The sequence below is a fragment of the Lithobates pipiens genome, unplaced genomic scaffold (genome assembly GCF_037356315.1).
Source record: "Lithobates pipiens isolate NorthernLeopardFrog02 unplaced genomic scaffold, aLitPip1_a1.2 Scaffold_23, whole genome shotgun sequence".
Classification (NCBI taxonomy): Eukaryota; Metazoa; Chordata; class Amphibia; order Anura; family Ranidae; genus Lithobates; species Lithobates pipiens.
In genome coordinates, this window is record NW_027507785.1 from 277,473,771 (window position 1) to 277,499,657 (window position 25,887).

The window sequence follows — 25,887 nt, forward strand, 5'->3', positions numbered from 1 at the left end:
TTTACAGCTTGTATAACAGTGTAAATTTGCTGTCCCTCCAAAATAATTGAACATGTTAAAATTAAAAAATGTTAAAATTGGGCCCAATTAGCCATGTTCCCTCCCCGGTGTCATGGGACTCATTAGTGTTACAAGGTCTCAGGTATGAATGGGGAGCAGGTGTGTTAAAGTTGGTGTTATCGCTCTCACTCTCTCATACTGGTCACTAGAAGTTCAACATGGCACTCATGGCAAAGAACTCTGAGAATCTGAAAAAAAGAATTGTTGCTCTACATAAAGATGGCCTAGGCTATAAGAAGATTACCAAGACCCTGAAACTGAGCTGCAGCACTGTGGCCAAGACCATACAGTGGTTTAACAGGACAGGTTCCACTCAGAATAGGCCTCGCCATGGTCTACCAAAGAAATTGAGTGCACGTGCTCAGCGTTATAGCCAGAGGTTGTCTTTGAGAAATAGACATATGAATGCTGCCAGCATTGCTGCAGAGGTTAAAGGTCGGGGGGGTCAGCCTGTTAGTGCTCAGACCATACGCCGTGCACTGCATCAAATTGGTCTGCATGACTGTGATCCCAGAAAGGAGCCTTTTATAAAGATGATGCACAAGAAAGCCCGCAGTTTGCTGAAGACAAGCAGACCAAGGACATGGATTACTGAAACCATGTCCTGTGGTCTGATGACACCAAGATAAACTTATTTGGTTCAGATGATGTCAAGCATGTATGGTGGCAACCAGGTGAGGAGTAGACATGTGCGATTCGTTTCGTACGAATTTAGGGAAATTCGTACGTTTGGGAGGATTCGAAATACGAATTGCCATGCGTCCGAATTTTGTACGAAATACTAACTTTTGTTTACAAATCCCCAGGAGGAAGTCAGCACAGCACAGGGATGGTGGAAGCCCCTCATCTAACGAAAATTCGTATTTCGGATAGGAAATTCTTCAATGGAATTTCGTATTTCGGATAAAAACCAAACTTCCATCAGCATCGACTGTCATATTGAGGTATATTTTTGCCTTTAAATTCATCGTAACGAACGTTCGTACAAGTTAACGAACCTAACAACAATTCGTATTTCGTACGAATTGAAACAGAATTTTGGACACGAAATACGAAGTACGAATTAATTTTAATACGAACTGTAACAGAACAAAACTAATTTATTGACGGCGCACATGTCTAGTGAGGAGTACAAAGACAAGTGTGTCTTCCCTACAGTCAAGCATGGTGGTGGGAGTATCATGGTCTGAGGCTGCATGAGTGCTGCCAGCACTGGGGAGCTACAGTTCATTGAGGGAACCATGAATGCCAACATGTACTGTGACATACTGAAGCACAGCATGATCCCCTCCCTTCAGAGACTGGGCCGCAGGGCAGTATTCCAACATGATAATGACCCAAAACACACCTCCAGGATGACCACTGCCTTGCTAAAGAAGCTGAGGGTAAAGTTGATGGACTGGCCAAGCATGTTTCCAGACCTAAACCCTATACAGCATCTGTGCGGCATCCTCAAATGGAAGGTGGAGGAGCACAAGGTCTCTAACATCCATCAGCTCCGTGATGTCATCATGGAGGAGTGGAAGAGGACTCCAGTGGCAACCTGTGAAGCTCTGGTGAACTTCATGCTCAAGAGGGCTAAGACCATGCTGGAAAATAATGGTGGCCACTCAAAATATTGACGCTTTGGTCCCAATTTGGACATTTTCACGTAGTGGGTATACTTACTTTTGCTGCCAGTGGTTTAGAAATGAGTGGCTGTGTGTTGAGTTATTTTGAGGGGACAGCAAATTTAGACTATACAAGATGCACACTCACTACTTTACATTATAGCAAAGTGTAATTTCTTCAGTGTTGTCACATGAAAAGATATAATGTGAGGGGTTTACTCATTTTTGTGAGATACTGTGTATATGTATGTGTGTGTGTATGTGTAAATATGTGTGTGTGTGTATATATATATATATATATATATATATATATATATATATATATATATATAGCAAAATCCAGAGTCCCTTGAGGCCTAATGGTGGTGACCTCATGACCTCCAGAGTGAGGGACAGCTGACAACCTTCTGTGTAGAGTGGGTTGCAAGGCATGGTGGATGTGATGCAAGATGAAATGATGGGCGCCAGACATTTTTTGAATGCGATTGATTGTCTCTTAAACAGAACTATGGGAGAGAGGGTTAGGGCCAGAACACCCTTAAGTAGATGCAATGATAACTGGCAGACTCCGAGACTTTTATAGGAAGACAGATGTATAGGTGAAGGCCTCCAGCCTGACACCACTTCTGTATAGGTAGGACCGCTGTCTCCTCTGGCAACAGTCTTGTAGTAGTTACTAACGGTAGTATATTCAACTATTGGCAACACAAACAGTTCTCTGTTTACTCCACAATCGCTCACTGTGGATCTTCACTCAAGACTAGACTTTGGATGCAATAGCAACTGGATCCCCTGAGCTCTTCCACTTTTAGCACCCAGTATCTTCCTCAAGCGTCACCCTGCTTCCCTGCTGGATCCCTGGCTTGGCACACACAGATACTCTTCAAGCGCCACCCCTGCTGACCTGCTAGGTCCCTGGCTTGGCACCCACGAATGCTTCACAAGTGTCACATCTGCTGTCCTGCTGGGTCCCTGGCTTGGCACACACTAAAGTTTCCCACTTTTTCACCATCCCCAGCTGGTGAGAAGACTGCTCTGGTACTGACTTCAGCTTACTCACGGTGGTCTCCGGTAACAAGGTTGATGGTTCCTTAATGGTGACAGCTTCCCCTTCTACCTCCGACCACAGCTGGTTCCCCGTCCAGCTGAACCGCTACTTCTGGTTGGACTGCAAGCCAGCATTCCCAACCCTACGCTGCTCACCTGCTTCTGGATAGGCCTGAGACAGCCCAGCAGCCAGATGTCCCCGGGATAGGCCTCAGCCTAGCAGCCCGGGGCAGTACAACACACATCCACCCAGACAGCCATCCAGGTGGCACAGAACCCCGATCAACTGACTCCACTCCAATAAATAGGCTCTCCCTGCAAGCCAAGGGATCAAAGAACATCCCTGCCCATTGGCTGAGACACCCCGTCCATTTATGTCTGAGCTTGCAAATCCCCTGTCTTATCTAATGTCCCTAGCATAGTGCCAACCAGTGACAGAAGAGAAAGGGTGCAATGAGTCCAGATTTAGAGAGGAATCAATTGATCTCCTAACAGTTGGCCAAGGCAACTATCGCCTGGCAACTAAATTTGATAGCAACCCTGCCTAAAACATCAGGGTGCTACATCCTCCCCCTGCCTAGGAAACTACGTCTCGGAGTTTGCATAAAAATAATTTGAACTCTCAAGCCTGGGAGTGAATGTCCTAGCAAAAACTGGGATGGATGGGGAAACAGGAAAGGAACAATAATAACAATAACAATACATGTGACGTATCACATGAAGTAGATATATATAACATACACATATACATGAGCAAGTGGCAGTTCACACAAGGGCAGATAAATAGCAGACAATAGCCTACCGCTAAGTGGCCATGCTTGTGTCATCTCTGGTGGCTGCATGGGCTGAGCTGTGTGTCTCTCTCACACACAACTCAGCCTCAGAGCCGCGCTGACAGTTCCGCTCTCCTCCTCCAGCCATCGGCGTTCGCACGGTGGGAAGAGCTGCAGGCTGCTAACATGATGTCCCCCCCCCTTCCCCTTCTCGTGTCAGCAGCATGGGGGAAGAGAAGACTTTCCTGTGCTGTCTGTTCTTCTTCCCTCCCCATTGGCCACAGTGGAGGGCCAATCAGATGCAACTAGAGGGGAATCATGGGAAATGTATTCCCAGAGATAGTTGGCCCACTTGTTCTCAGTAGGGAGCAGACTACAGTCCCCAGCATGCACTCTGCTGGGGTGAAAGAGAAAACCCAGAAACGAGCTGAGAAGTGCTTGTAGCAGCTACTACAGAAGACATGTAAAATGAAAGAGAGGACTGTGCTGGGGAACTAATAGCTCTACCGCACTACCAGAGAGAGCCATGGTGCACCACACCACCAGACAGAGCCACGCTGTACCTGCACCACCAGAGAGAGAGCCACGCTGCACCACACCACCAGACAGAGCCACAGTGTACCTGCACCACCAGAGAGAGAGCCACACTCTACCCGCACCACCAAAGAGAGAACCACGCTGTACCACACCACCAGAGAGAGAGCCACGCTGTACCACACCACCAGAGAGAGAGCCATGCTGTACCACACCACCAGAGAGAGAGCCACGCTGTATCCGCACCACCAAAGAGAGAGCCACGCTGTACCCGCACCACTAAAGAGAGACCCATGCTGTACCCACACCACCAAAGAGAGAGCCACGCTGTACCCGCACCAACAGAGAGAGAGCATGCTGTACCACATCACCAGAGAGAGAGCCACAATGCATCACACCACCAGACAGAGCCAGGCTGTACCCACACCACCAGAGAGAGAGCCACGCTGCACCACACCACCAGAAAGAGCCACACTGTACCTGCACTACCAGAGAGAGAGAGACACACTGTACCCACACCACTAAAGAGAGAACTACGCTATACCCGCACCACCAAAGAAAGAGCCACGCTGTACCCGCACCACCAAAGAGAGAGCCACGCTGTACCCACACCACCAGAAAGAGAGCCACATTGTACCACAGCACCAGAGAGAAAGCCACACTGTACCCACACCACCAGAGAGAGAGCCACACTGTACCTCACCACCAGAGAGAGAGCCACGCTGTACCACACCACCAGAGAGACAGAGAGCCACGCTGTGCCGCATGACCAGAAAGAGAGCAGGTCAGTGTCACTGGGCAGTGTGGGCACAATAGGAGACAGACAATACTAGCATTGTATGGTCACAATAGTACTGGGATACTGTAATATAAAGGGGGCTGCACTGTAAAGGGGCACCGTAATCATTGCAGTGCCCCTTTACAGTGCAGTTCCCCTTATATCACAGTGTCCCTGCACATTACAGTGTGGAGGACCGACACCAGCCACCCCCCCAAATGTCAGCCGAGAACCTCCCCCGGTCCCTGGAAAAGTTAGCTACTCAGTCTAAATTGCCCGGGCCTATTTTCTTGTCCCAGTCCGGGCTTGTACAGTAGTGAGGTACATAAAAGGTTAACTTTGCTATCCACGTGTAATCACTGACTCTCCTTGTCCAAGGAAGACGCAATAGGTGCAGGAACACCTGAAAGAGAAAAATAGACAGCAGAGAAATGCATCCTATCCCTATAATAACCCAGTGCAAAATATACATAAGTGAATCTTGAGTAAATGTTAATTACCCTCAGCTGAGAGCAGCAAAGCAATACACCCTTAGGCCCCTTTCACACGGGGCGGATCAGTAATGATCCGCCCCGTGATGATCCGCTTGCTCAGCGGGGATCGCTCCGTTGTCCCCGATAAGCCGGCGGCGGACAGGGAGGTCTGCGCACACTGTGCAGGGACCGCCCTGTCAGCTCTCTGCTCTCCTCTATGGGGATCGGATGAGCACGGACCGTCTGTCCGTGTTCATCCGATCCGCTCTGCAGATGGATAGAAAAATAGGATTTTCCTCCGTCTGCAGAATCGGACAGTAGCGGAGGCGGACAATAGCGGGTGTCTGCGGATGTTCATCCGCAGACACCCGCTATCCCATAGGGATGCATGTATGTCCGTATTTCATCCGCAAACGGATGGATGAAATACGGACATACTGTCCGCATGTGTGAAAGGGGCCTAATATACTAAGCCACAATGATCTCTATATATAAACACAAATACAGGTTGAAATGGGCCCCACCTTCATCTGCCCCTTTCCATAGCTATCTTAAAGCGGAGGTCCACCCTAAAGTGGACCTTCCGCTCATTGGAACCCTCCCCCCCTCCGGCGCCACAATTGGCACCTTTCAGGGGGGAGGGGGGTGCAGGTACCTGTACAGTACAGGTATCTGCACCCACTTCCGGCGTAGATTCTGCAGAAGGTACACCCCTTTCCGCAGAATCTACGCCCCTTTCCGAAGGTCCCCCGCTGCCTGCTGGGAAACACACGGATCCCAGAGACAGCGGGGACCATCCTTATTGCGCAGTGCGACTCGCGCATGCGCAGTAGGGAACCGGGAAATGAATCCACTTCCTGATTTCCATACCCAAGATGGCGGCGGCAGCACCCGAGAGACGATCGAGAGATCGGCTTTGGGTGCCGACATTACGGGCGCGCTGGGCGGGTAAGTGTCATTATTTTAAAAGTCAGCAGCTGCAGTATTTGTAGCTGCTGGCTTTTAAAAAAAAAAATGGTGGACTCCCGGCGGACTCCCGCTTTAAGGAAAAACTTCTTAGCATTTCCTGTAAAAAAAATGCATAATGTGAACAAGGGCTCACTCGGGCTCACTCAGGCTGGCACCGCTCTCGCCACCTGGTGGCCAGCATATGAAAACCAATCCTGGCACACTTGATAGTCCATCATTCAATTTGTAAGGTGAGAACTTACCCCTTTGCCACAGCTTATTCTACATAACTAGTTAAACACCCCAGTGTCTTTGAAGCCCCAAAGTTCATCAGCTTCTCACCCGGGATAAAACAACATTTCCCAGCAGTTTCCCTTCTTCTCAGGGACAACTCCGGGGACAAGAGGCATGGCTGCAATCAAGCAACAAGCAGCCAGGCCATGGTGCAAGGGACTGCACATCTTGACATAGGTCCCCTGGCAGTGGTGATCTCAGTCTATCCACACAACAGCCAGGGCCTGAGAACGAATTTCCTCCTTGGATGAAGAAAAAACATGCTGAATTTCAGATCAGCATGTTACTTTTCCAAGGGAGGCATACTGGCAATTCCAGAGCACCAGCCAGCATGACTCAAGTGGGCACTCCCTATATCTGTCAGCGGCACACAGTTCAACACAGTACCAGCAATACAGCCAACAGAAAGTGTTGCTAGTGGGGTAGCAACACTTTCTGTACAAGAGGTGGAGTGGCTTTCAGCATAGAGGTGTCCGTTTATGAAGCAGTGATCAGTGGAGATCCAGAGGATCGCCGCTGATCACAGCCCATAAACAGTATATAAACCAGAGATAATCAGGAGAGAAGTGTTTGAACTTGTTCTCCCGCCGATTATCTCCGCACACTGAGAATCCTCATTGAATGACACAGTAACGGTCACTTTATGAAGCTGCAATCTCAGCGCTTCACTGGTGATCTGTGTCAAAATTCACACTCCCCGATTCACCAGCTCAGAGGTGGAGAACCGGGGAGTGAAGAGAGAATCTGGGGGGATCTGAGGAGGAAAGAGGAAGATGATTAACTTCCTTATGCCTCGTTCAGACCCCCCAACACTGTAACCATGTCCCCCTGTCATATTTATGTGTATACATATATATACATATATATATATAATGTGTATATGTATATATATATATATATATATATATATATATATATATATATATATATATAATGTGTGTGTATATACATGTATGTATAATGTCTGTGTGTATACATGTATATATTATGTAGGGGGACTCTTTATTTCACTAACATTAATCACACCGTGTGTCAGTGTATTGAGCTGTGATAATTTATCACTGCTTAATAAATTGACATCTCTGTGTATCAGTGAATTTCTAGTACTGTAATCTCGTAAAGTCTCACGAGATTCCAGTATTAGGGGCCGTTCTCCAGTGTTATAAGCGTTTGTAGATCGCTTCACTCCTCCAAGGGTGAAGCGATCTACTCCGCTTCATAAAGTGGCACACAGAGGAGAAAGATCTCCTATGTGAATGCCGGAGAATGAAGCAGTGACTAGATTTCACTGCTTCATAAAAGGACACCAGTGTCTTAACTCCACGAAGCTCAGATTTGTAATCTGTATGGTGTCAATGAGAAACAAAATTCAATACCATTTACCAGTAGTATCTGGGATCTGGTAACTTTAGTGTTTCTCCTTTAGCATTTACCATAGTAATTTAATGGTGAATGTCTTCCATGCTAGGCCTGTGGATAAGCACACTGTCTGGGTTTGGTCGGACAGTTACAGTATGTCCATGAACAAACAACAGTGGGGTTCTTGGTCCCCTCAGGCCGTATATAGCAATAACCACTTTCCAAAGAACACGTTAGGTGACACTGCTTTGACAATCTTTGCCGGCAGCAACAGTAGCTTTTTTCCTATTGTAGCAAGGTCTTGTTACCTCTTTTGGTCTAATGAGGACCTCCAAGGCCAAAGATAGCTGACATTCTTCAATAGATGGTGGGTTGTGAGGCATAGTGGGTGCAAAGATGGTCAAAGTCATTGGGCGTCAGACACTTTTTGGATGTAAAAGAGGTTTTCTTTCTTTTGACAGTCCTTTTTATATATTTTGGGGGAAAGAGGGTTAGGGCCAGGACAGCCGTATATAGTTAAAAACTCAATTGGCAGACTCCAAGACTTCAGTAGGAGGACAGCTGTGCAGGGAAATACCCCAGCAAGAAGCCACATCTGCAGGAATGCTGTCTCCTATGCTGTATGTAACAGTTTTTTTTAGCTCCACTACAACTGCTCTTTGTAGTTCTTCAATACTGAGCTCCCGGTCTCTCACTAGACCCTCTAATTCACTGACTATGAATTCCTTGAGCTCCTCCAAGGTTTGTGGTGGTATACCCTCAAGCCTCACCCACGCTTCCTGGATCCCAAGCTTGGCATTCCAGATACTTCTCAAGCTTCACCCCTGCTAACTGGCTCGGTCCCTGGCTTGACATATATGGTTGCTCTGCAAGTGTCTCCTCCGCTGGTTGGATCCCTGACTTGATCACCGCCTGAAGTTTCCCAATTCTCCAATGCCCTTTCGGTGAGAATATGGTTTCCGGTACTTGCTTCAGTTACTCACTGTGGTCCCTGGTAAAGGCGATTGGTCCCTTTGTGGCAACAGCTTCCCTTCTACCTCCGACCACTAACAGGTTCTCCGGGCGGCAGAACCGGCACTTCTGGTTGGAATGCAAGCCACAATCCCAACCCTGCCCTGCACTTCATTTCTGGATAGTCCCTCACACAGCCTAGCGGCCAGATGACCCCTGGGATAGACCCAGTCTCTGGCCTAGCAGCCCAGGGCGTATGACGCGTTCACCCAGACAGCCATCCAGGTCGTACAGAACACATCACCTGACTTCACCTGAATATATAGGCTCTGCCAGCAGGCCAAGGGATTCAAGAAAACCCCTGCCCATAGGCTGAGATGGCCCATATACCCTTAACCTGACCTTGTTATATCTAGTATCACCAAGTACCTGGCCACCTAGTAGTAGAAGTGAAAAGTGCAACAAGGCCAAACTTAGGGAGAAATCAACAGATCTCTATCAATCAACCAACATAGGTACTCTTGGCAAGTAAATGTGTGAGGAGCTCCCTGTCTAAACTCAAGGGTGCTACACTATCAAATATCGGGGTGGTAAGCCGAGCAAAATAACATCCTGCTATCTGGCACCTCTCAATTTAAAACGATGGTCATTTTACTCACCTCAGCTGTCTTCCACCCCCATTCGGCTTCAGGCACTGCCGGAACTACCACCCCTCTTCACACAGGATACATGGGAATATTTAGCCCAATGAATGGTAATCATAGAGTTACAGTCCTCGGTAGCATTTGTATCCAGAATAGTGATGGCAGCAGACACCCCAGTTTCTTTAAGGGGCAGAAGAGGTGCTGGTACTACTTGATCCGAATCATCAGCAGCTGTAGGAAACACAGACTGAATGGTGGCAGTGGGAACTAACACTTCCACTGCGTTTATAGTGAAGTCATTAAGTAAAGGGGGCTCCACCAGGGAAGAATCGGCCCAGGCAAAGGTGGTCCTACTGGTGTCCCGAGCTGCTGTGCTAGCCATGGTTTCCTCCACCGTAGCATACACGCGGGCCCAATCTGCCTTCATCACCTGCGAGGGTAGTGGCGGGCGAGCAGCCAACAGCAGCAATTCTCCACAGTGATAGCACCGATTCCAAGGGCTCAAAAACACTGAAAATCCGGAGCATCGTTGGCAAACAATCCCCATGGCTGTGGAACTCTGAGAGATATACAGTGCTATCTCCCATGGCACCATCCATATGCCTGTATCCATAATCGTCTCCATGGAGGCGAAGAAACTGGCAATTTCCCATGGGTCATATTCAGCTGATCCAGGGTAGGGAGCCACAAACCTAGAGGCTCCCAGATACACCATGTTCCCCTTTAGACAATGATGTTTCAGCATGTGGACCCAGGGTGTTGTTACATGCAGCAATGCGTCCTCCTCTGCGGAGCGGGGGCTCCTCCCCCTGCCTGAGGATTGGTACAGATAATTTCTGGGAACTTCAGTGCCCGCCTCCTTCCTCTCACAGCACTCCGAAACTTTAATGGAGTCTATTTTAACCCTAGCAGCACTGCCATAAAGTGTCAAAAGACCATGCTGATACTCTCCCATGAGTGATGAGACATGTTGGTTCTTCCCCACATTGTTGGAACACAGTCTATATGAAGTAAAGATGTTACTTGCCACATTCCCATGGAGCCAGACAAAAGTCCAATGTAGCTGTAGCCCTTGCTATGGGCGACTGTTGTAGGAATAACACCTTTGCCCCACCTTGGGAGCCAAATGTAGCAACATCCCGAGTCCCTTGAGGCATAATGGTGACCTCCAGAGTGAGGGGCAGCTGACATCCTTCTGTGTAGAGTGGGTTGCAAGGCATGGTGGGTGTAATACAAGATGAAATAGTGGGCACCAGACACTTTTTGAATGCAAAGAGATTTATTGTCCCTTGAACAGAACTGTGGGAGAGAGGGTTAGGACCAGGACACCTTTAAGTAGATGCAATGATAATTGTCAGACTCCGAGATGTCTATAGAAAGACAGCTATACAGATGAAGGCCTCCAGCAGGACTAGCTATACAGCTATACAGATGAAGGCCTCCAGAAGGCCTCCAGCAGGAGCAGGACTGTATAGGTAGGACTGCTGTCTTTTATGGCAACAGTCTTGTAGTAGTTACTAATGGTAGTATATTCAACTATTGGCAACACAAAAAGTTATCTGTTTACTCCACAATCACTCACTGTAGATCTTCACTTAATGAGCTTCCAGTCTTTCACTAAACTTCGGATCCAATAGCCACTGGATTCCCTGAGCTCTTCCACTTTTAGCACTCAGTATCTTCCTCAAGCGTCACCCCGCTTCCCTGCTGGGTTTCTGGCTTGGCACTCACAGATACCCTTCAAGCGTCGCCCTTGCTGACCCGCTAGGTCCCTGGCTTGGCACCCACTGATGCTCCACAAGCGCAACCTCTGCTGTCCTGGGCAGAAGCAAGAGAGCAGCATAGGATTGGGACTGCTGGCTTGCAGTCCAACCAGAAGTAGCGGTTCAGCTGGACGGGGAACCAGTTGTGGTCGGAGGTAGAAGGGGAAGCTGTCACCACTAAAGGACCATCCACCTTGTTACCGGAGACCACCGTGAGTAAGCTGAAGTCAGTACCAGAGCAGTCTTCTCACCAGCCGGTGACAGTGAAGAAGTGGGAAAACGTCAGTGAGTGCCAAGCCAAATGGACAAATGAACAGGGGGCTTCCACAAGCGCTCCTTAAAAGAGTCTTTCTATGAGTCTGGAGTCAATGAGGATGGCAAAGGTGATCAACTTCTCAAGCTCAGAGGGTATATCACAGGCTGCTATCTCATGCTTGATGGTATCCGAGAGACCATGAGAAAAAGCAGCCATGAGGGCCTCATTGTTCCAAGCAACCTCTGCTCCTAGAGTACGGAATTCAATGGCGTAATCCGCAACAGTTCTCGTACTCTGAAGGACATTAGGCATTTGGTAGCAGAAGCACAGCGTGCGGGAACATCAAATACCCTTTTAATATATGCCACAAACTTAGGGTAACTCAAGACGACAGGTTTTTGCGTCTCCCATAGAGAGTTTGCCCAGGCCAAAGCTCTCTCAGAAAGCAAAGATATCACAAAACCTACTTTGCTTCTGTCCATGGGACACGCCTGGGGCAGCATCTCAAAGTATATCTCAATCTGGTTGAGAAACCCCTCTTCATTGGACTGGATCGCCCCCAAATCGCTGGGGAGCCATGCGACTCAGGAGCATCTGTAACACCATGGCAAACTGATCCATGCGGTGATCCTGCTCATTAAATCTGGAAAAAATATTACCAACAAGTGGATTAACTGCATCTTCTGAATTCATGGCCTTTGCCTACTGTCATAAACCATGAATCAGACCGAGGCAGAAGTACAGTTAAATCACTCTTGTTAAATAGTAAAATTAAATAGAACAAATGTAGTCAAAACATAACCAAAGTTTGGTAACCGTAACGGATAATCAGACAAGCCAAAAAAAGTCGGGGAGCCAGGGATCAGAATAGTGGAACAGCAAGCAGGATCTAAAGCCTGAAGGAATGTCAGCCAAGCAAGTCTTTAACAGGAATGCAGGAGATAGTCTCTGTGATGTTGACCAAGGTGAAGGCAGAGATCATCTGGGATGGATGGCTTAAGTAGGCAGGACTAATGAGCAGGACTAATGAGCAGGATATCATCAACAGGTGAGTCACTGTGGAGAGACAGGAGCTGGCAATTAGCCGACATCTGAGTGGCCAGCTCAGAGAAGAAAGGGCTGAGCCCAGCCCTGACAAACTCCTCATGATTACGAGCCTCCCTGAGGTCCTGGTCCTGGTCCCTACTCCTAAAGTGCAGGATAAGGATGCAGGGCAGGGAGCCCACTGGCCCTTTAGTGGACAGCATTCTGTGCGCCCTCTCCACCATGAAGCATGAGGAGAATTGGGCATGGGGCAATATTGCCCAGAGTAGGCGCTCCACAAAGGCGGGCAGATCTTGGCCCTCTGCTCCTGCAGGAACCCCTATGATCCTCAGGTTTTCCCTGTGGTTACAGTTTTTGTCATCTTCTGCCTTAAATTCAAGAGATTTAACTTTGGTGGGGAGGGTGTGGAGCTCAGCTCGATGATCTCAGACCGTGTCCTCTGTGCCTCCTATGCGCTGTCCTGCCTCCGCCAGGTGGCCCTTGAACTTCCCCACGACCTGTCTAATGAGATCAAAGTCCATCTGCAGAGCATATATTTTAGTAGTAAGAGTAGTCAGAGTACTGTAGCATCCAGTAATGGTCTGCATAAGGGTCTGGAAGTGGTCAGTAACAGCCTCCACTAGGCCTGCTGAACTAGTTTGGGTCACCATCCTGGCCACGTGTGTAGTGCCGTGGTAATCACTTACAGTTTTAGGTTGTGTTTTGTGGGTACTCAACTGTTGCTTCCCACAAGGCATCACCTGCCTAGACCCCCGGAGTAGAAGGCAGTGTCCAATGCTGGGTTTAACACTGTCTCCAAGCACAGCAGATAAAAGCAGCCGAGGAAGGCAGTGGGCCCTGCTCGCATACAGACGCTCCGGTCGCCATCCTGGATACATGTCTAAAGTTACTCACAGTCCCAGGTATTGTGTAGTCTACAGCGGGTATTCGTTTGTCACCTTACACTCAGTATCAGAACTAAAGGCAGTGTGCAGGGCAGGCCGTTGCTCTCTGAGCGGACCAGGACTATGCAGCTGAGGTAGGCAGCAGAGCTCACCTCTCACAGGGCCACACTTGTCGCCAGCTAGGGTGTGGAGCTCCGCCAGTGTTGCTCAGAGCGTCAAGCGATGTGTGGGGCCCCCGGGGTATTCAGCTGCCGTTTCCACGCAGTAACCCTCGTGCAGACCCCCAGTGCAGGAGGTAGTGTCTTTTGCTGGTTGTAGAAGAGGAGAAAAGCAGAGATAGGCAGTGGAGCTCTTACATGTCTGCTCCTGTCGCCATCTTGGACATGGCCCCACACCCCTCACATTTTTGTAAATATTTTATTATATCTTTTCATGTGACAACACTGAAGAAAAGACACTTTGCTACAATGTAAAGTAGTGAGTGCACAGCTTGCACAGTGTACATTTTCTGTCCCCTCAAAATAACTCAATACAGCCATTAAAGCGGAGGTCCACCCTAAAGTGGACCTTCCGCTCATTGGAATCCTCCCCCCCTCCGGCGCCACAATTGGCACCTTTCAGGGGAGAGGGGGGTGCAGGTACCTGTACAGTACAGGTATCTGCACCCACTTCCGGGATAGCTCTCTGCGGAAAGGGGCGTAGATTACGCCCCTTTCCGAAAGTCCCCCGCTGCCTGCTGGGAAAAACACAGATCCCAGAGGCAGCGGGTCCATCCTTATTGCGCAGCGCGACTCGCGCATGCGCAGTAGGGAACCGGGAAATGAAGCCGAAAGGCTCCACTTCCTGATTCCCATACCCAAGATGGCGGCGGCAGCACCCGAGAGACGATCGAGAGATCGGCTTCGGGTGCCGACATCGCGGGCGCGCTGGACAGGTAAGTGTCACTATTTTAAAAGTCAGCAGCTGCAGTATTTGTAGCTGCTGGTTTTAGAAAAAAATAAAATAAAACGCGGACTCCCGGCGGACTCTCGCTTTAATGTCTAAACCGCTGGCAACAAAAGTGAATACACACCTAAGGGAAAATGTCCAAATTGGGCCCAATTAGCAATTTTGCCTCCCCAGTGCGATGTGATGGGTTAGTGTTACAAGGTCTCAGGTGTGAATGGGCAGCAGGTGTGTTAAATTTGGTGTTATCGCTCTCACTCTCTCATACTGGTCACTGGAAGTTCAACATGACACCTCATGGATTATTACTCTACATAAAGACGGAAGCCTCTTTTAAAGATGATGCACAAGAAAGCCCGCAAAGTTTGTTGAAGGCAAGCAGACTAAGAACATGAATTACTGCAGCCATGTCCTATGGTCTGATGAGACCAAGATAAACTTATTTGGTTCAGATCAGATCAGGTTAGAGCAGTACAAAGACAAGTGTGTCTTGCCTACAGTCAAGCATGGTGGTGGGAGTGTCATGGTTTGGGGCTGCATAAGTGCTGCTGGGACTGGAGAGCTACAGTTCATTAAGGGAACCATGAATGCCAACATGTACTGTGACATACTGAAGCAGAGCATCATCCCCTCCCTTTGGAGATTGGGCTGCAGGGCAGTATTCCAACATGATAACGACCCCAAAGATGACCACTGCCTTGCTAAAGAAGCTGAGTTTAAAGGTGATGGACTGGCCAAGCATCTCTCCAGACCTAAACCCTATTGAGCATCTGTGGGGCATCCTCAAACTGAAGCTGGAGGAGTACAAGGTCTCTAACATCCATCAGCTCTGTGATGTCGTCATGGAGGAGTGGAAAAGGACTCCAGTGGCAACCTGTGAAGCTCTGGTGAACTCCATACCCAAGCGTATTAAGGCAGTGCTGGAAAATAATGGTGACCACACAAAATATTGACAATTTGGGCCCAATTTGGACATTTTCACTTATGGGTGTACTCACTTTTGTTGCCAGCGGTTTTGACATTAATAGCTGTGTGTTGAGTTATTTTGAGGGGACAGTAAATTTACACTGTTATACAAGCTGTACACTCACTACTTTACATTGTAGCAAAGTGTCATTTCTTCAGTGTTGTCACCCGAAAAGGTATAATAAAATATTTACAAAAATGTGAGGGGTGTACTCACTTTTGTGAGATACTGTATATACACACATGGGATTATATTTTATATATAGAGTATATATATTTATTTTTTCACAGTCGTCTTTATATAGATCATGCTTCATACAACAAAATAATTAATTAAAAAATATACAGCAAAGGTCTGCAGGTCACCAGACAGTTGCTGATTTCCATTTTTTAATCATACTAGAAGGCATTAATTGCCACAGACCACTTGTTGCTCCCGAATTTAGAAATCCACCTGAGGCACGTTGAAAAAAAAAAGTCAAGCGTTAGAGTTCCTCTTTCTTGCAGCACATCAGATATTGATACCAAGAGGCATGTTCAATAATGCAAAGCCCAATAACCCTCAGCGCTTTTTTCTCTCCGCTTCAAGGACTTAATGTACAAACGTGGGTTACCTCTGTTCTATTTAAGGCAATAAACCATAGCAACCATTCAGAATTAATTTCCCAGCTGAAATCTGTCGGGTTGCTCTTGGATACAACACATTGCTGTTTGAACTACTTTACTGATCACTAGACTCAAATCCAGTTAAAGTTATGATCAAAAACAAAAACAATTGTGTATAGATCTATTAAATTTTTTTTTATAAATACCTTTTTTTCCTTTTTTTTAAAACGTGACCACATTCCCTCTGTTCTCAGCTGCATTAGGGCTGGGGAGGAGAAACAGCATCACACTGAGCTTGCCAGTGAACAGCTGTGCAGGGGGGGGGGGTTCAGGACAAGTCTGATAAATAATTTGTTTGATTGTTAAATGCAAGAAACTACCTCCAACATGCTGCACTGCTGTACTTATAATTAAAGCAGTAATAAACCCAAAAGCAAAAATGTTATGTATTACAGTTTACCAATCCTTAGTGGCTGCGTTAGCTTTCTTTTTTTCTTAGGCTTTTTGCCTTTATTTTCACATGATGATCCATCCAGTAACACATATCTTGTCCTAGCCCTTGTACACACGGTCGGAGAATCCGTCGGAATGTGTCCTATCGGACCGTTTTGTCGGATAATCTGACTGTGTGTGGTCTCCATCGGACTGTTTCCGTCGGACCAAATTTTCCAACTTGCTGGAAATATTTTCTGACAAACTGGTCCGATCGGACATACTTCAATCATGTGTAGAGAATTCTGATCGGACAAAGTGCCACGCATGCTCAGATCAAATTCCTACATCAAAGCTATTGGCTACTAGCCTGAACGTAGTCCCATCGTAACGAAATTACGTCATCACGTTCTGAAAGATCGGATTTTCCAACAACTTTGTCCGACCGTGTGTATACAGCAGTTTCGGACACAATCCGTCAGACGAAATCCGTTGGACAAAATCCAACTGATTTGGTTGTTGAAATGTCCGACCGTGTGTACAAGGGCTTAGCCCTTGTACACACGGTCAGAGATTCCGACAACCAAATCCGTCAGAGTAATTCCGACGGATTAATTCCGGAAGAGGTCTGGAAGTGATGTTGCATACACACGGTCGGACAAAGTTGTCAGAAAATCCGATTGTACATAACGTGATGACGTTATTTCGTTACGATGGAACTACGTTCAGGTTAGTAGCCAATAGCTTTGGTCTAGAAATTTGATCTGAGCATGCATGGCACTTTGTCCATCGGAGTAGGCTACACATGATCGGAGTATGTCCGATCGGAGCATTTTGTCGGAAAATTTTACTGGCAAGTTGGAAAAGTTGGTCCGTCGGATATTCCGACGGAAATAATCCGATGGAGACCACACACAGTCGGAATATCCGACAAAACGGTCCGATAGGACACATTCCGTCGGAATCTCCGACCGTGTGTACAAAGGCTAAGGGTGTCTCTACTCCACTGGAGGAGCAATAGAGACACCTATGGACAGAAGCATTGTCAGTTTTGGGAGAAAGTAGTATTAAGCCCCATACACACATCAGATTATCTGATGATTTTTCCTTCAGATTTACCAAAACCATATAATATGAGGTCAAACCTTAGGAGTTTCAATTTGTATGCAATCAGGCAGGCCCTTCTACTACATGGTTTTGGTAAATCTGAAGGAAAAAATCAGCAGAAAATCTGATAGTGTGTATGGGGCTTTAGATGCACTTATCAGATTTATGCACTAACAAATTAAGGCGGAACTCCAGCTAATACATTTTGAGCAATTTTGCTTTAGGTACAGCATAAACGTTTTACACATGTGCATAAAAGCTGATCATTTTAATCACCCCTGTCAGAGGTAAATGGTTTGTCTCAAACCTGTAATGCCCCATACACACGAGCGGATTTTCCGATGGCAAAAACTTGGATGATTTTCCAGACGGAATTCTGCTCAAGCTTGGCTTGCATACACACGGTCACACAAAAGTTTGCTGAACTTTCGACCGTCAAGAACGCGGTGACGTACAACACTACGACGAGCCGAAAATATGAGGTTCAATGCTTCCGAGCATGCGTCAAATTTTTTCCGAGCATGCGTAAGAATTTTGCACATCGGAATTTGTACAGATGATTGGAATTTCTGATCTGATTTATTTTATTTTTTTGAGAACCTGCTCTCAGTCTTTTGCTGGCGGGAATTCGGCCAGCAAAAGTTCCGATGGAACATACACACAGTCGCATTTTCCGACCAAAACCTCTCATTGGTCTTTGCTGGCCAAATTTCCGATCGTGTGTACAGGGCATTACTGACATTTTTACAGGGCAGCTTAGTCTGTTAAAGTGGTGTTGAGCCCAAAAGTAAACATTTATTATATTGCAGCTTACCAATTCTTAGATGTGATGATTGCATTTGTTTACTTTTTCAGGCTTTATTTCTTTTAGTTTCACCTAGTGATCCAGCCAGTAAGTCTGTTTTTTTTTTTTTTTAACAGAACAAGCTCTGTAGCAGTTAGCGTATTGAGACAAACCATTTACCATGACAGGGGTGCTTACAATGAATAGCTTTTATGGATACCGGGGAGATGGATTAGAGTACCTGTAAGGTTTTTATTGCTGTCTGTGCCCCCTTTATGGAGATTCACCTTCTCTATTTGTCCTATTTACCATTATCATTAAAAGTGAAAGAAAATCCCACATGTTGGGTTGTCCCAAAAAAAGTAATAGAGGGAAATCTTCCAACGGGTACACTAGTTCTAGTGACCTGGGAGTCCCCAAGGAATTCCCTTAATTTCCATAGATTTCCTTCAACTTCCTGTTTGGCTATGGGAAAGGAACTGAAGGGAAACCTCCACAACGGACACAGATGGCAAATATAAATCTGTCAGGGGTTATAACCGTCCCTTGCTCTATCCAAAACGAAAACAAAAAAATTTGACTATAGTTATACTTTATTTATTCATGTAAAGCCTTTATTAAAAAAAAAATGGTGATGTAACTGCTTATAAAGTGTGATCTAGAGTTTGGCTTCAATTTGTTAGTGTATCTAAATCTGCTAGTCCATATAACACTGATCTCCCCCGAGTATAACAATGCTGCTGTGCTGTCCAAGGGTGCCCCCTATGCTCTTTCATCCAGAGTGGAGGCACTCTAATGCCCTATACACACAGTCGGAAATTCAGACGGAAAAAGTCCGATCGGATTATGTTGTCAGAAAATCCGATCATGTGTGGGCTCTATCAGACTTTTTCTGTTGGAATTTCTGACCGAAAAAGTTTGAGAGCTGGATCTAAAATTTTCCGACAACAAAATTCAATCTGACTTTTTCCGATCGTGTGTAGAGAATTCCGACGCACAAAGTGCCACGCATGCTCAGAAAAAATTTGGAGACGAAAGATATTGGCTACTGGCCTTTACGTAGTCCCGTCGTACTTAATTTACGTCACCTCATTCCGAACTATCGGATTTCCCGACAACTTTGTGCGACCGTGTGCATGCAAGACAAGTTGCTGCCAAAATCCGTTGGAAAAAATCTGACAGATTTTGTGGTCGGAATATCCGACTGTGGGTATGGGGCATAATACAGGAGGTGTGTCACAAGTGAAAAGAAAGAAAGAAAGAAAAAAACACATCTAATGATTGGTAAGCTGCAACATATGACGTTTTTGGGTTTAGGTTTACTACCGGAAGTGGAAAAATAACAAATTTACTGGCTGTATCACCAGGTGAAAATAAGGAGGGGGGGTGAAACAAATGCAGACACAACATCTAAGAACTGGTAATTTGTAATATAAAAATGTTTGTTTTTGGGTTACTGCTTAAGTATTAGATTTCCACTATAGGTGCTCAAACCTCTTGAGTATTCCAGCAATGAATAAAGAAGATATCCACAGTGCTTACCTTTCATATAATCCCAAATGTGGTGCAGTTCACCATCCAGGTCCACCACAGGTGTGTTGGGTGCAGCCTTCCCCAGAAATGCCTCATCTTCCAGGCGAAGCCACATGATTTGCAGCACCGACTGCAAAAACTTGAAAGTGAAGATGGAGGGTCCCCAGTCTTCGTACTTAAACTTTGGCACATGAGCACCGGTCATCTGAAAGCGAGATTTTAGTACCGATGCCATGGCCCGTGGAAAGAGGATCATGAGGAGTTTGCCTACTGCCACATACAGAACGAGTGAACAGAGGATCAGTGCCTTCTGCACATAACGAACGATGTGTTTCAACATTTGGACAGACAGCGAAGCTGAATAATCCCAACCTGAAAATGTGCAATGCAACGCTCACGCTAGGCTCTTTATTACTTGTAGTAGCCCAACCTGCTTCATGAAGACTGTCCCCGGGGGAACGATTTGCTGGCAGCAAGAACAGATAGGTGTTTCCCTTCCACAGACACGCTATCTACTCTAAGAAACATGTGAGAGAAGAATGTCCTCTAACCCTTGTTTATTTATGTCAAAGTGCAGCCTTCCTTACATAACATTAAAACATACATATACTTCCAACTGTCCCTCCTTTGGAGAGACTGTCCCTCTTTTGGAACTAAATCCCCCTTTCCTTTGTTATTCCTCAGTTGTCTCTCTTTTTAGTCTGATTTAAAGTCCTCTATTTAAAAATAAAATAAAAAAATCAGCACAAGGGACATTACTTACAATCAGAAGGATGTGTCCCTTGTGCTAATGCCCCACTTAGTTGAAATCCTCCGCTGTCCATTTAACCCCCCCCCCCCTTCCCCCCTGCCTTCTAAAAGTGGTATTATAGGTTTGTCTTTTTTATTTTAAATAACAAACATGTCATACTTACCTGCTCTGTGCAGTGGTTTTGCACAAAGCAGCCCTGATGCTCCTCTACTCGGATCCCTCACCGGCACTTCTGGCTCCTCCCTCTTGACCAGTGTCCCCAAAAGCAAGCCGCTTTAGAGGCACTGGTGAATGTTCACTCCTTTATGCCGCCTACACATGACCGGACTTTTCGACGGACTAGGTCCGATGGTCCTCCTGACTGACTTTCCGAATGAACGGACTTGGCCACATACAATCACACCAAAGTCCATTGGATTTGAATGTGACGATGTACGACCGGACTAGAGTAAGACCCCTTTCACACCAGGGCGTTTTGCAGGCGCTATAGCGTTAGAAATAGCGCCTGCAATACTCCCCCAAAAAAGCTGCACCATTGTCTGTAGTGTGAAAGCCCGAGTGCTTTCACACTGCAGCCGTGCGCTGGCAGGACATCAGGGAAAAGTCCTGCCAGCAGCTTCTTTGGAGCGGTGAAGGAGCGGTGTGTTTACCGCTCCTCCACCGCTGCTCCCCATTGAAATCAATGGAGCAGCGATGTAATAGCTTTGGTTTTTGTCCATCGGACTAGCATACAAACAAGCGGGTTTCTCAATAGGGACTGGGTCCAACGGAGTTCCTGTGAAAAAATTTGAAACATGTTCTATTTCTAAAGTCCGTAAGATTTTTGGACAGCAAAGGTCCGATGGAGCCCACACACACGATCGAATTGTCCGATGGATTTGTTCCCTCAGACCTTTGCTATCAAAAAGTCCTGTCGTGTGTACGTGGTATTAGACACATAGAGATGCAACTCTGCCCCACCCCCTGCTCAGCACACACAGCAAACATGTGGAAGAAGGTGCTCTGGTCAGATGAGACCAAAATTAAACTTTTTGGCCTAAAAGCAAAACGCTATGTGTGGTGGAAAACTAACACTGCACATCACCCTGAACACACCATCCCCACTGTGACACATGGTGGTGGCAGGATCATGTTGTGGGGATTAGGGATGAGCTTCGTGTTCGAGTCGAACGCATGTTCGACTCGAACATCGGTCGTTCGTGCGTTCGCCGAATTCCGAACGTTTGGGCCGTTCGCGGCAAAATTCGTGTGGCCCACAATGCACTGCGATGGCGCAATGCATTGCTGTCTCACGATTGGCCAAGCATGCACTGTGACCCCGCATGCTTGGCCAATCGCAGCGCCAGTAGCGGGAAGAGCAATGGTTGGTCACAGGCATCCTGCCTGTGGCCAATCATAGCTCAGACAGTGTAGTGCACGCCCCACACTATATAAAGCTGCCTTTCAGGCGGCCTCGTGTAGTGTTTGTTAGCATCTGAAGCAGTGGGTGTTCTGTGTACCTTCAACACAGTTACACACCAATCGTTTTTGGCTGATTTACTATTTTGCTCTTGTGTAGTGGTTACTGTCTGTGCCCTGACCGCAGTATACACCACTATATTCACCTCACCTATATAGCTAGTGATCTAGCTTTAATAATAGAGCTTGCAGTCAGTAGTGTTAGTGCGTGCTGTCTGCGTGCTCTGTACCCAGTACATACCACTATATACACCTACATAGCTGTTCTCTATTTGAGCCCGATTGTCATTTGCTGGAGTTATTGGAAGTTGTGTGTGCCTCCAGCACAGCACAGTATACAGCTGTATATGCCCCTTTAACTCTGCTGTTTTCTTGTTATTGTCTGCGTGCCCTGACCGCAGTATACACCGTGATATTCACCTCACCTATATAGCTAGTGGTCCATCTTTAACAATAGAGCTTGCAGTCAGCAGTGTCACTCAGGAGATAGTGCGTGCTGTGTGCCTGCTCTGTACCCAGTACATACCGCTATTATCCACCTACATAGCTGTTCTCTATTTGGGCCCGATTGACATCTGCTGGAGTTATTGGAAGTTGTGTGTGCCTCCAGCACAGCACAGTATACAGCTGTATATACCCCTTTAACTCTGCTGTTTTCTTGTTATTGTCTGCGTGCCCTGACCGCAGTATACACCGTGATATTCACCTCACCTATATAGCTAGTGGTCCATCTTTAACAATAGAGCTTGCAGTCAGCAGTGTCACTCAGGAGATAGTGCGTGCTGTGTGCCTGCTCTGTACCCAGTACATACCGCTATTATCCACCTACATAGCTGTTCTCTATTTGGGCCCGATTGACATCTGCTGGAGTTATTGGAAGTTGTGTGTGCCTCCAGCACAGCACAGTATACAGCTGTATATACCCCTTTAACTCTGCTGTTTTCTTGTTATTGTCTGCGTGCCCTGACCGCAGTATACACCGTGATATTCACCTCACCTATATAGCTAGTGGTCCATCTTTAACAATAGAGCTTGCAGTCAGCAGTGTCACTCAGGAGATAGTGCGTGCTGTGTGCCTGCTCTGTACCCAGTACATACCGCTATTATCCACCTACATAGCTGTTCTCTATTTGGGCCCGATTGACATCTGCTGGAGTTATTGGAAGTTGTGTGTGCCTCCAGCACAGCACAGTATACAGCTGTATATACCCCTTTAACTCTGCTGTTTTCTTGTTATTGTCTGCGTGCCCTGACCGCAGTATACACCGTGATATTCACCTCACCTATATAGCTAGTGGTCCATCTTTAACAATAGAGCTTGCAGTCAGCAGTGTCACTCAGGAGATAGTGCGTGCTGTGTGCCTGCTCTGTACCCAGTACATACCGCTATTATCCACCTACATAGCTGTTCTGTATTTGGGCCCGATTGGCATCTGCTGGAGTTATTGGAAGTTGTGTGTGCTTCCAGCACAGCACAGTATACATCTGTATATACCCCTTTAACTCTGCTGTTCTATAAAAAAGGCATCTGCAGGAGTTAGTGGGTGTTGTGTGCCTCCAGCACAATATAAACTACCCAACTACTGTTTTACCCAACTCCCTTCAGGCCATTACCATGTCTGGAAGGCCAGCAAGGAGAGGCAGACAGGCGCGAGCCGATAAAAGAGGGCAAGCAGGCTCTGTGTCTAGAGACAACAGTGCTGGTCGGGGACGCGGTGCATTGTCATCAGCACGTGGCCATGGGACATGCTTGTCCTTCTTTTCTGCAGCTGGACATGTTGAACCGCAACATGCCAACGACTTGGTAGAGTGGATGACCAAGCCCTCTTCATCCTCCTCATCCTCTCTCACCCAGTCTAAGGGGAGTAGAAAAGCAGCTGCCAACACATCGTCGTCCCTCCTCTCAATGTCATCATCAGTGACTCCTTCCCTAGACCCACCACGTCCTCCTGAGGAGTCTCCTGAACTCTTTGAGCACAGTGTTGGGTACATGCTCCAGGAGGATGCCCAGTGTTTGGTGGGCTCTGATGATGACACTCAGCTAGAGGAAGGCAGTAGCGTGAGCACAGAGAGAGGGGATGCTCAAGAAGGACAGCAATCTGGCAGTAATGTTCCACAAGCTGCAGCATACTGCCAGGTTTGCTACAGCGATGAAGAGGGAGGGGATGATGAGGGCACTGACTCCACGTGGGTGCCTGGAAGGAGGGAGGAGGAGGAGGAGGAGGAGGAGGAGGAGGAGGCACATGTCCAACGAGGCAGGATGCCCTCCGGGGGCCAGCTTAGGGGCAGCACACCGACTGAATCACACCGCAGAGCTCCGCCTGCGCAGAGCGCTTCCTCTGCGCAGAGCGCTTCCTCTGCGCGTTATTCTAAAAGTTCTTTGGTGTGGGCCTTTTTTGAGACGAGTGCATCAGATCGCACCGCTGCTATTTGCAACATATGTCTCAAGCGTATCTCACGTGGCCAAAACATCAGCCGCTTGGGCACCACATGCTTGACCAGACATATGTTGACCTGCCATGCAGCTCGTTGGCAAGCATACCTCAAAGACCCACACCAAAGAACAAAGCGGACCTCTCCTTGCTCCTCATCAGCTGGCATCTCCAACCCCACTAGACCTTCAGTCCTCTCTGAAACCTGCTCTGAGAGGAATGAAGGTGTAGAATTAGGTGTGTCACAGCCAAGTGCTTCCGGGAACTCTGCTAGTGGTACATCCACGTCCGATTATAGCAGACAAATGTCCCTGCCCCAGCTGCTGGACCGGCGGAAGAAATTTACTCCCAGCCATCCACATGCCCAGCGGTTGAATGCTAGCTTGGCTAAATTGCTAGCACTTCAACTGCTGCCTTTTCAGTTGGTAGATTCGGCCCCCTTCCGTGAGTTTGTACAATGTGCGGTTCCTCAGTGGCAGGTCCCCAAACGCCACTTTTTCTCACGGAAGGCAATTCCGGCTCTCTACCGGCATGTGGAAGGCAATGTCCTTGCCTCGCTGGACAGGGCGGTCAGCGGTAAGGTGCATATTACCGCTGACTCATGGTCCAGCAGGCATGGACAGGGACGTTACCTGTCTTTCACGGCCCATTGGGTCACTCTTCTGGCTGCTGGGAAGGATGCAGGACAAGGTGCAGTAGTATTGGAGGTTGTTCCGCCACCACGCCTCCAAAATGCTACTATTGGTTGTGACACACCTCTCTCCTCCACCCCCTCCTCTTCTTCTTCCTCCACGGCCTCTTCCAGTGCTCTGTCCTCAGAACCAGCGGTGCTCCGTAGGCGTTGCAGGGGCTACGCAAGTACGCAGGCAAAACGATGCCATGCCGTGCTTGCGCTGGTTTGTTTGGGGGACAGGAGCCACACTGGGGCGGATGTTTTGTCAGCTCTGCAGGGGCAGGCCGAGAGGTGGTTGACGCCACGCCAGCTTAAGCCAGGAATGGTGGTTTGCGACAATGGCACCAACCTCCTCTCCGCCCTCCGACAGGGACAACTGACCCATGTGCCCTGTGTAGCTCACGTCCTTAACCTGGTGGTGCAGCGGTTCTTGGGCAGGTACCCCGGCTTACAGGATGTCCTGAAACAGGCCAGGAGAGTCTGTGTGCATTTCCGCCGATCATTTAATGCCTGTGCTCGGCTGGCTGAGCTCCAAAAGGAGTTGAACCTGCCCAAGAACCGCCTTATATGTGACATGCCCACCAGATGGAACTCAACATTGGCCATGCTGCAGCGGCTGCACACGCAGCAGAGGGCCATCAATGAGTACCTGTGCGACTACGGCACCAGGACAGGGTCAGGAGAGCTTGGTTTTTTCTCACCACGCCAGTGGGGCATGATCAGGGATGCATGCACTGTCCTGTCACCGTTTGAGGAGGCCACAAGGATGGTGAGCAGTGACA

General features: G+C 47.6%; 1 protein-coding gene across 1 annotated transcript in view; it reads right to left on the reverse strand.

Annotated features, from left to right (window-relative positions):
• DIO1 (iodothyronine deiodinase 1) overlaps positions 1-20,302 on the reverse strand; it is a 60,456-nt gene extending 40,154 nt beyond the window's left edge. The window contains exon 1 of the mRNA XM_077453291.1: positions 19,801-20,302. Coding sequence (XP_077309417.1) covers positions 19,801-20,131 — 331 coding nt within the window. The 5' untranslated portion in view covers positions 20,132-20,302. The remainder of the gene's footprint in view (positions 1-19,800) is intronic.
• Positions 20,303-25,887: the final 5,585 nt, after the last annotated feature.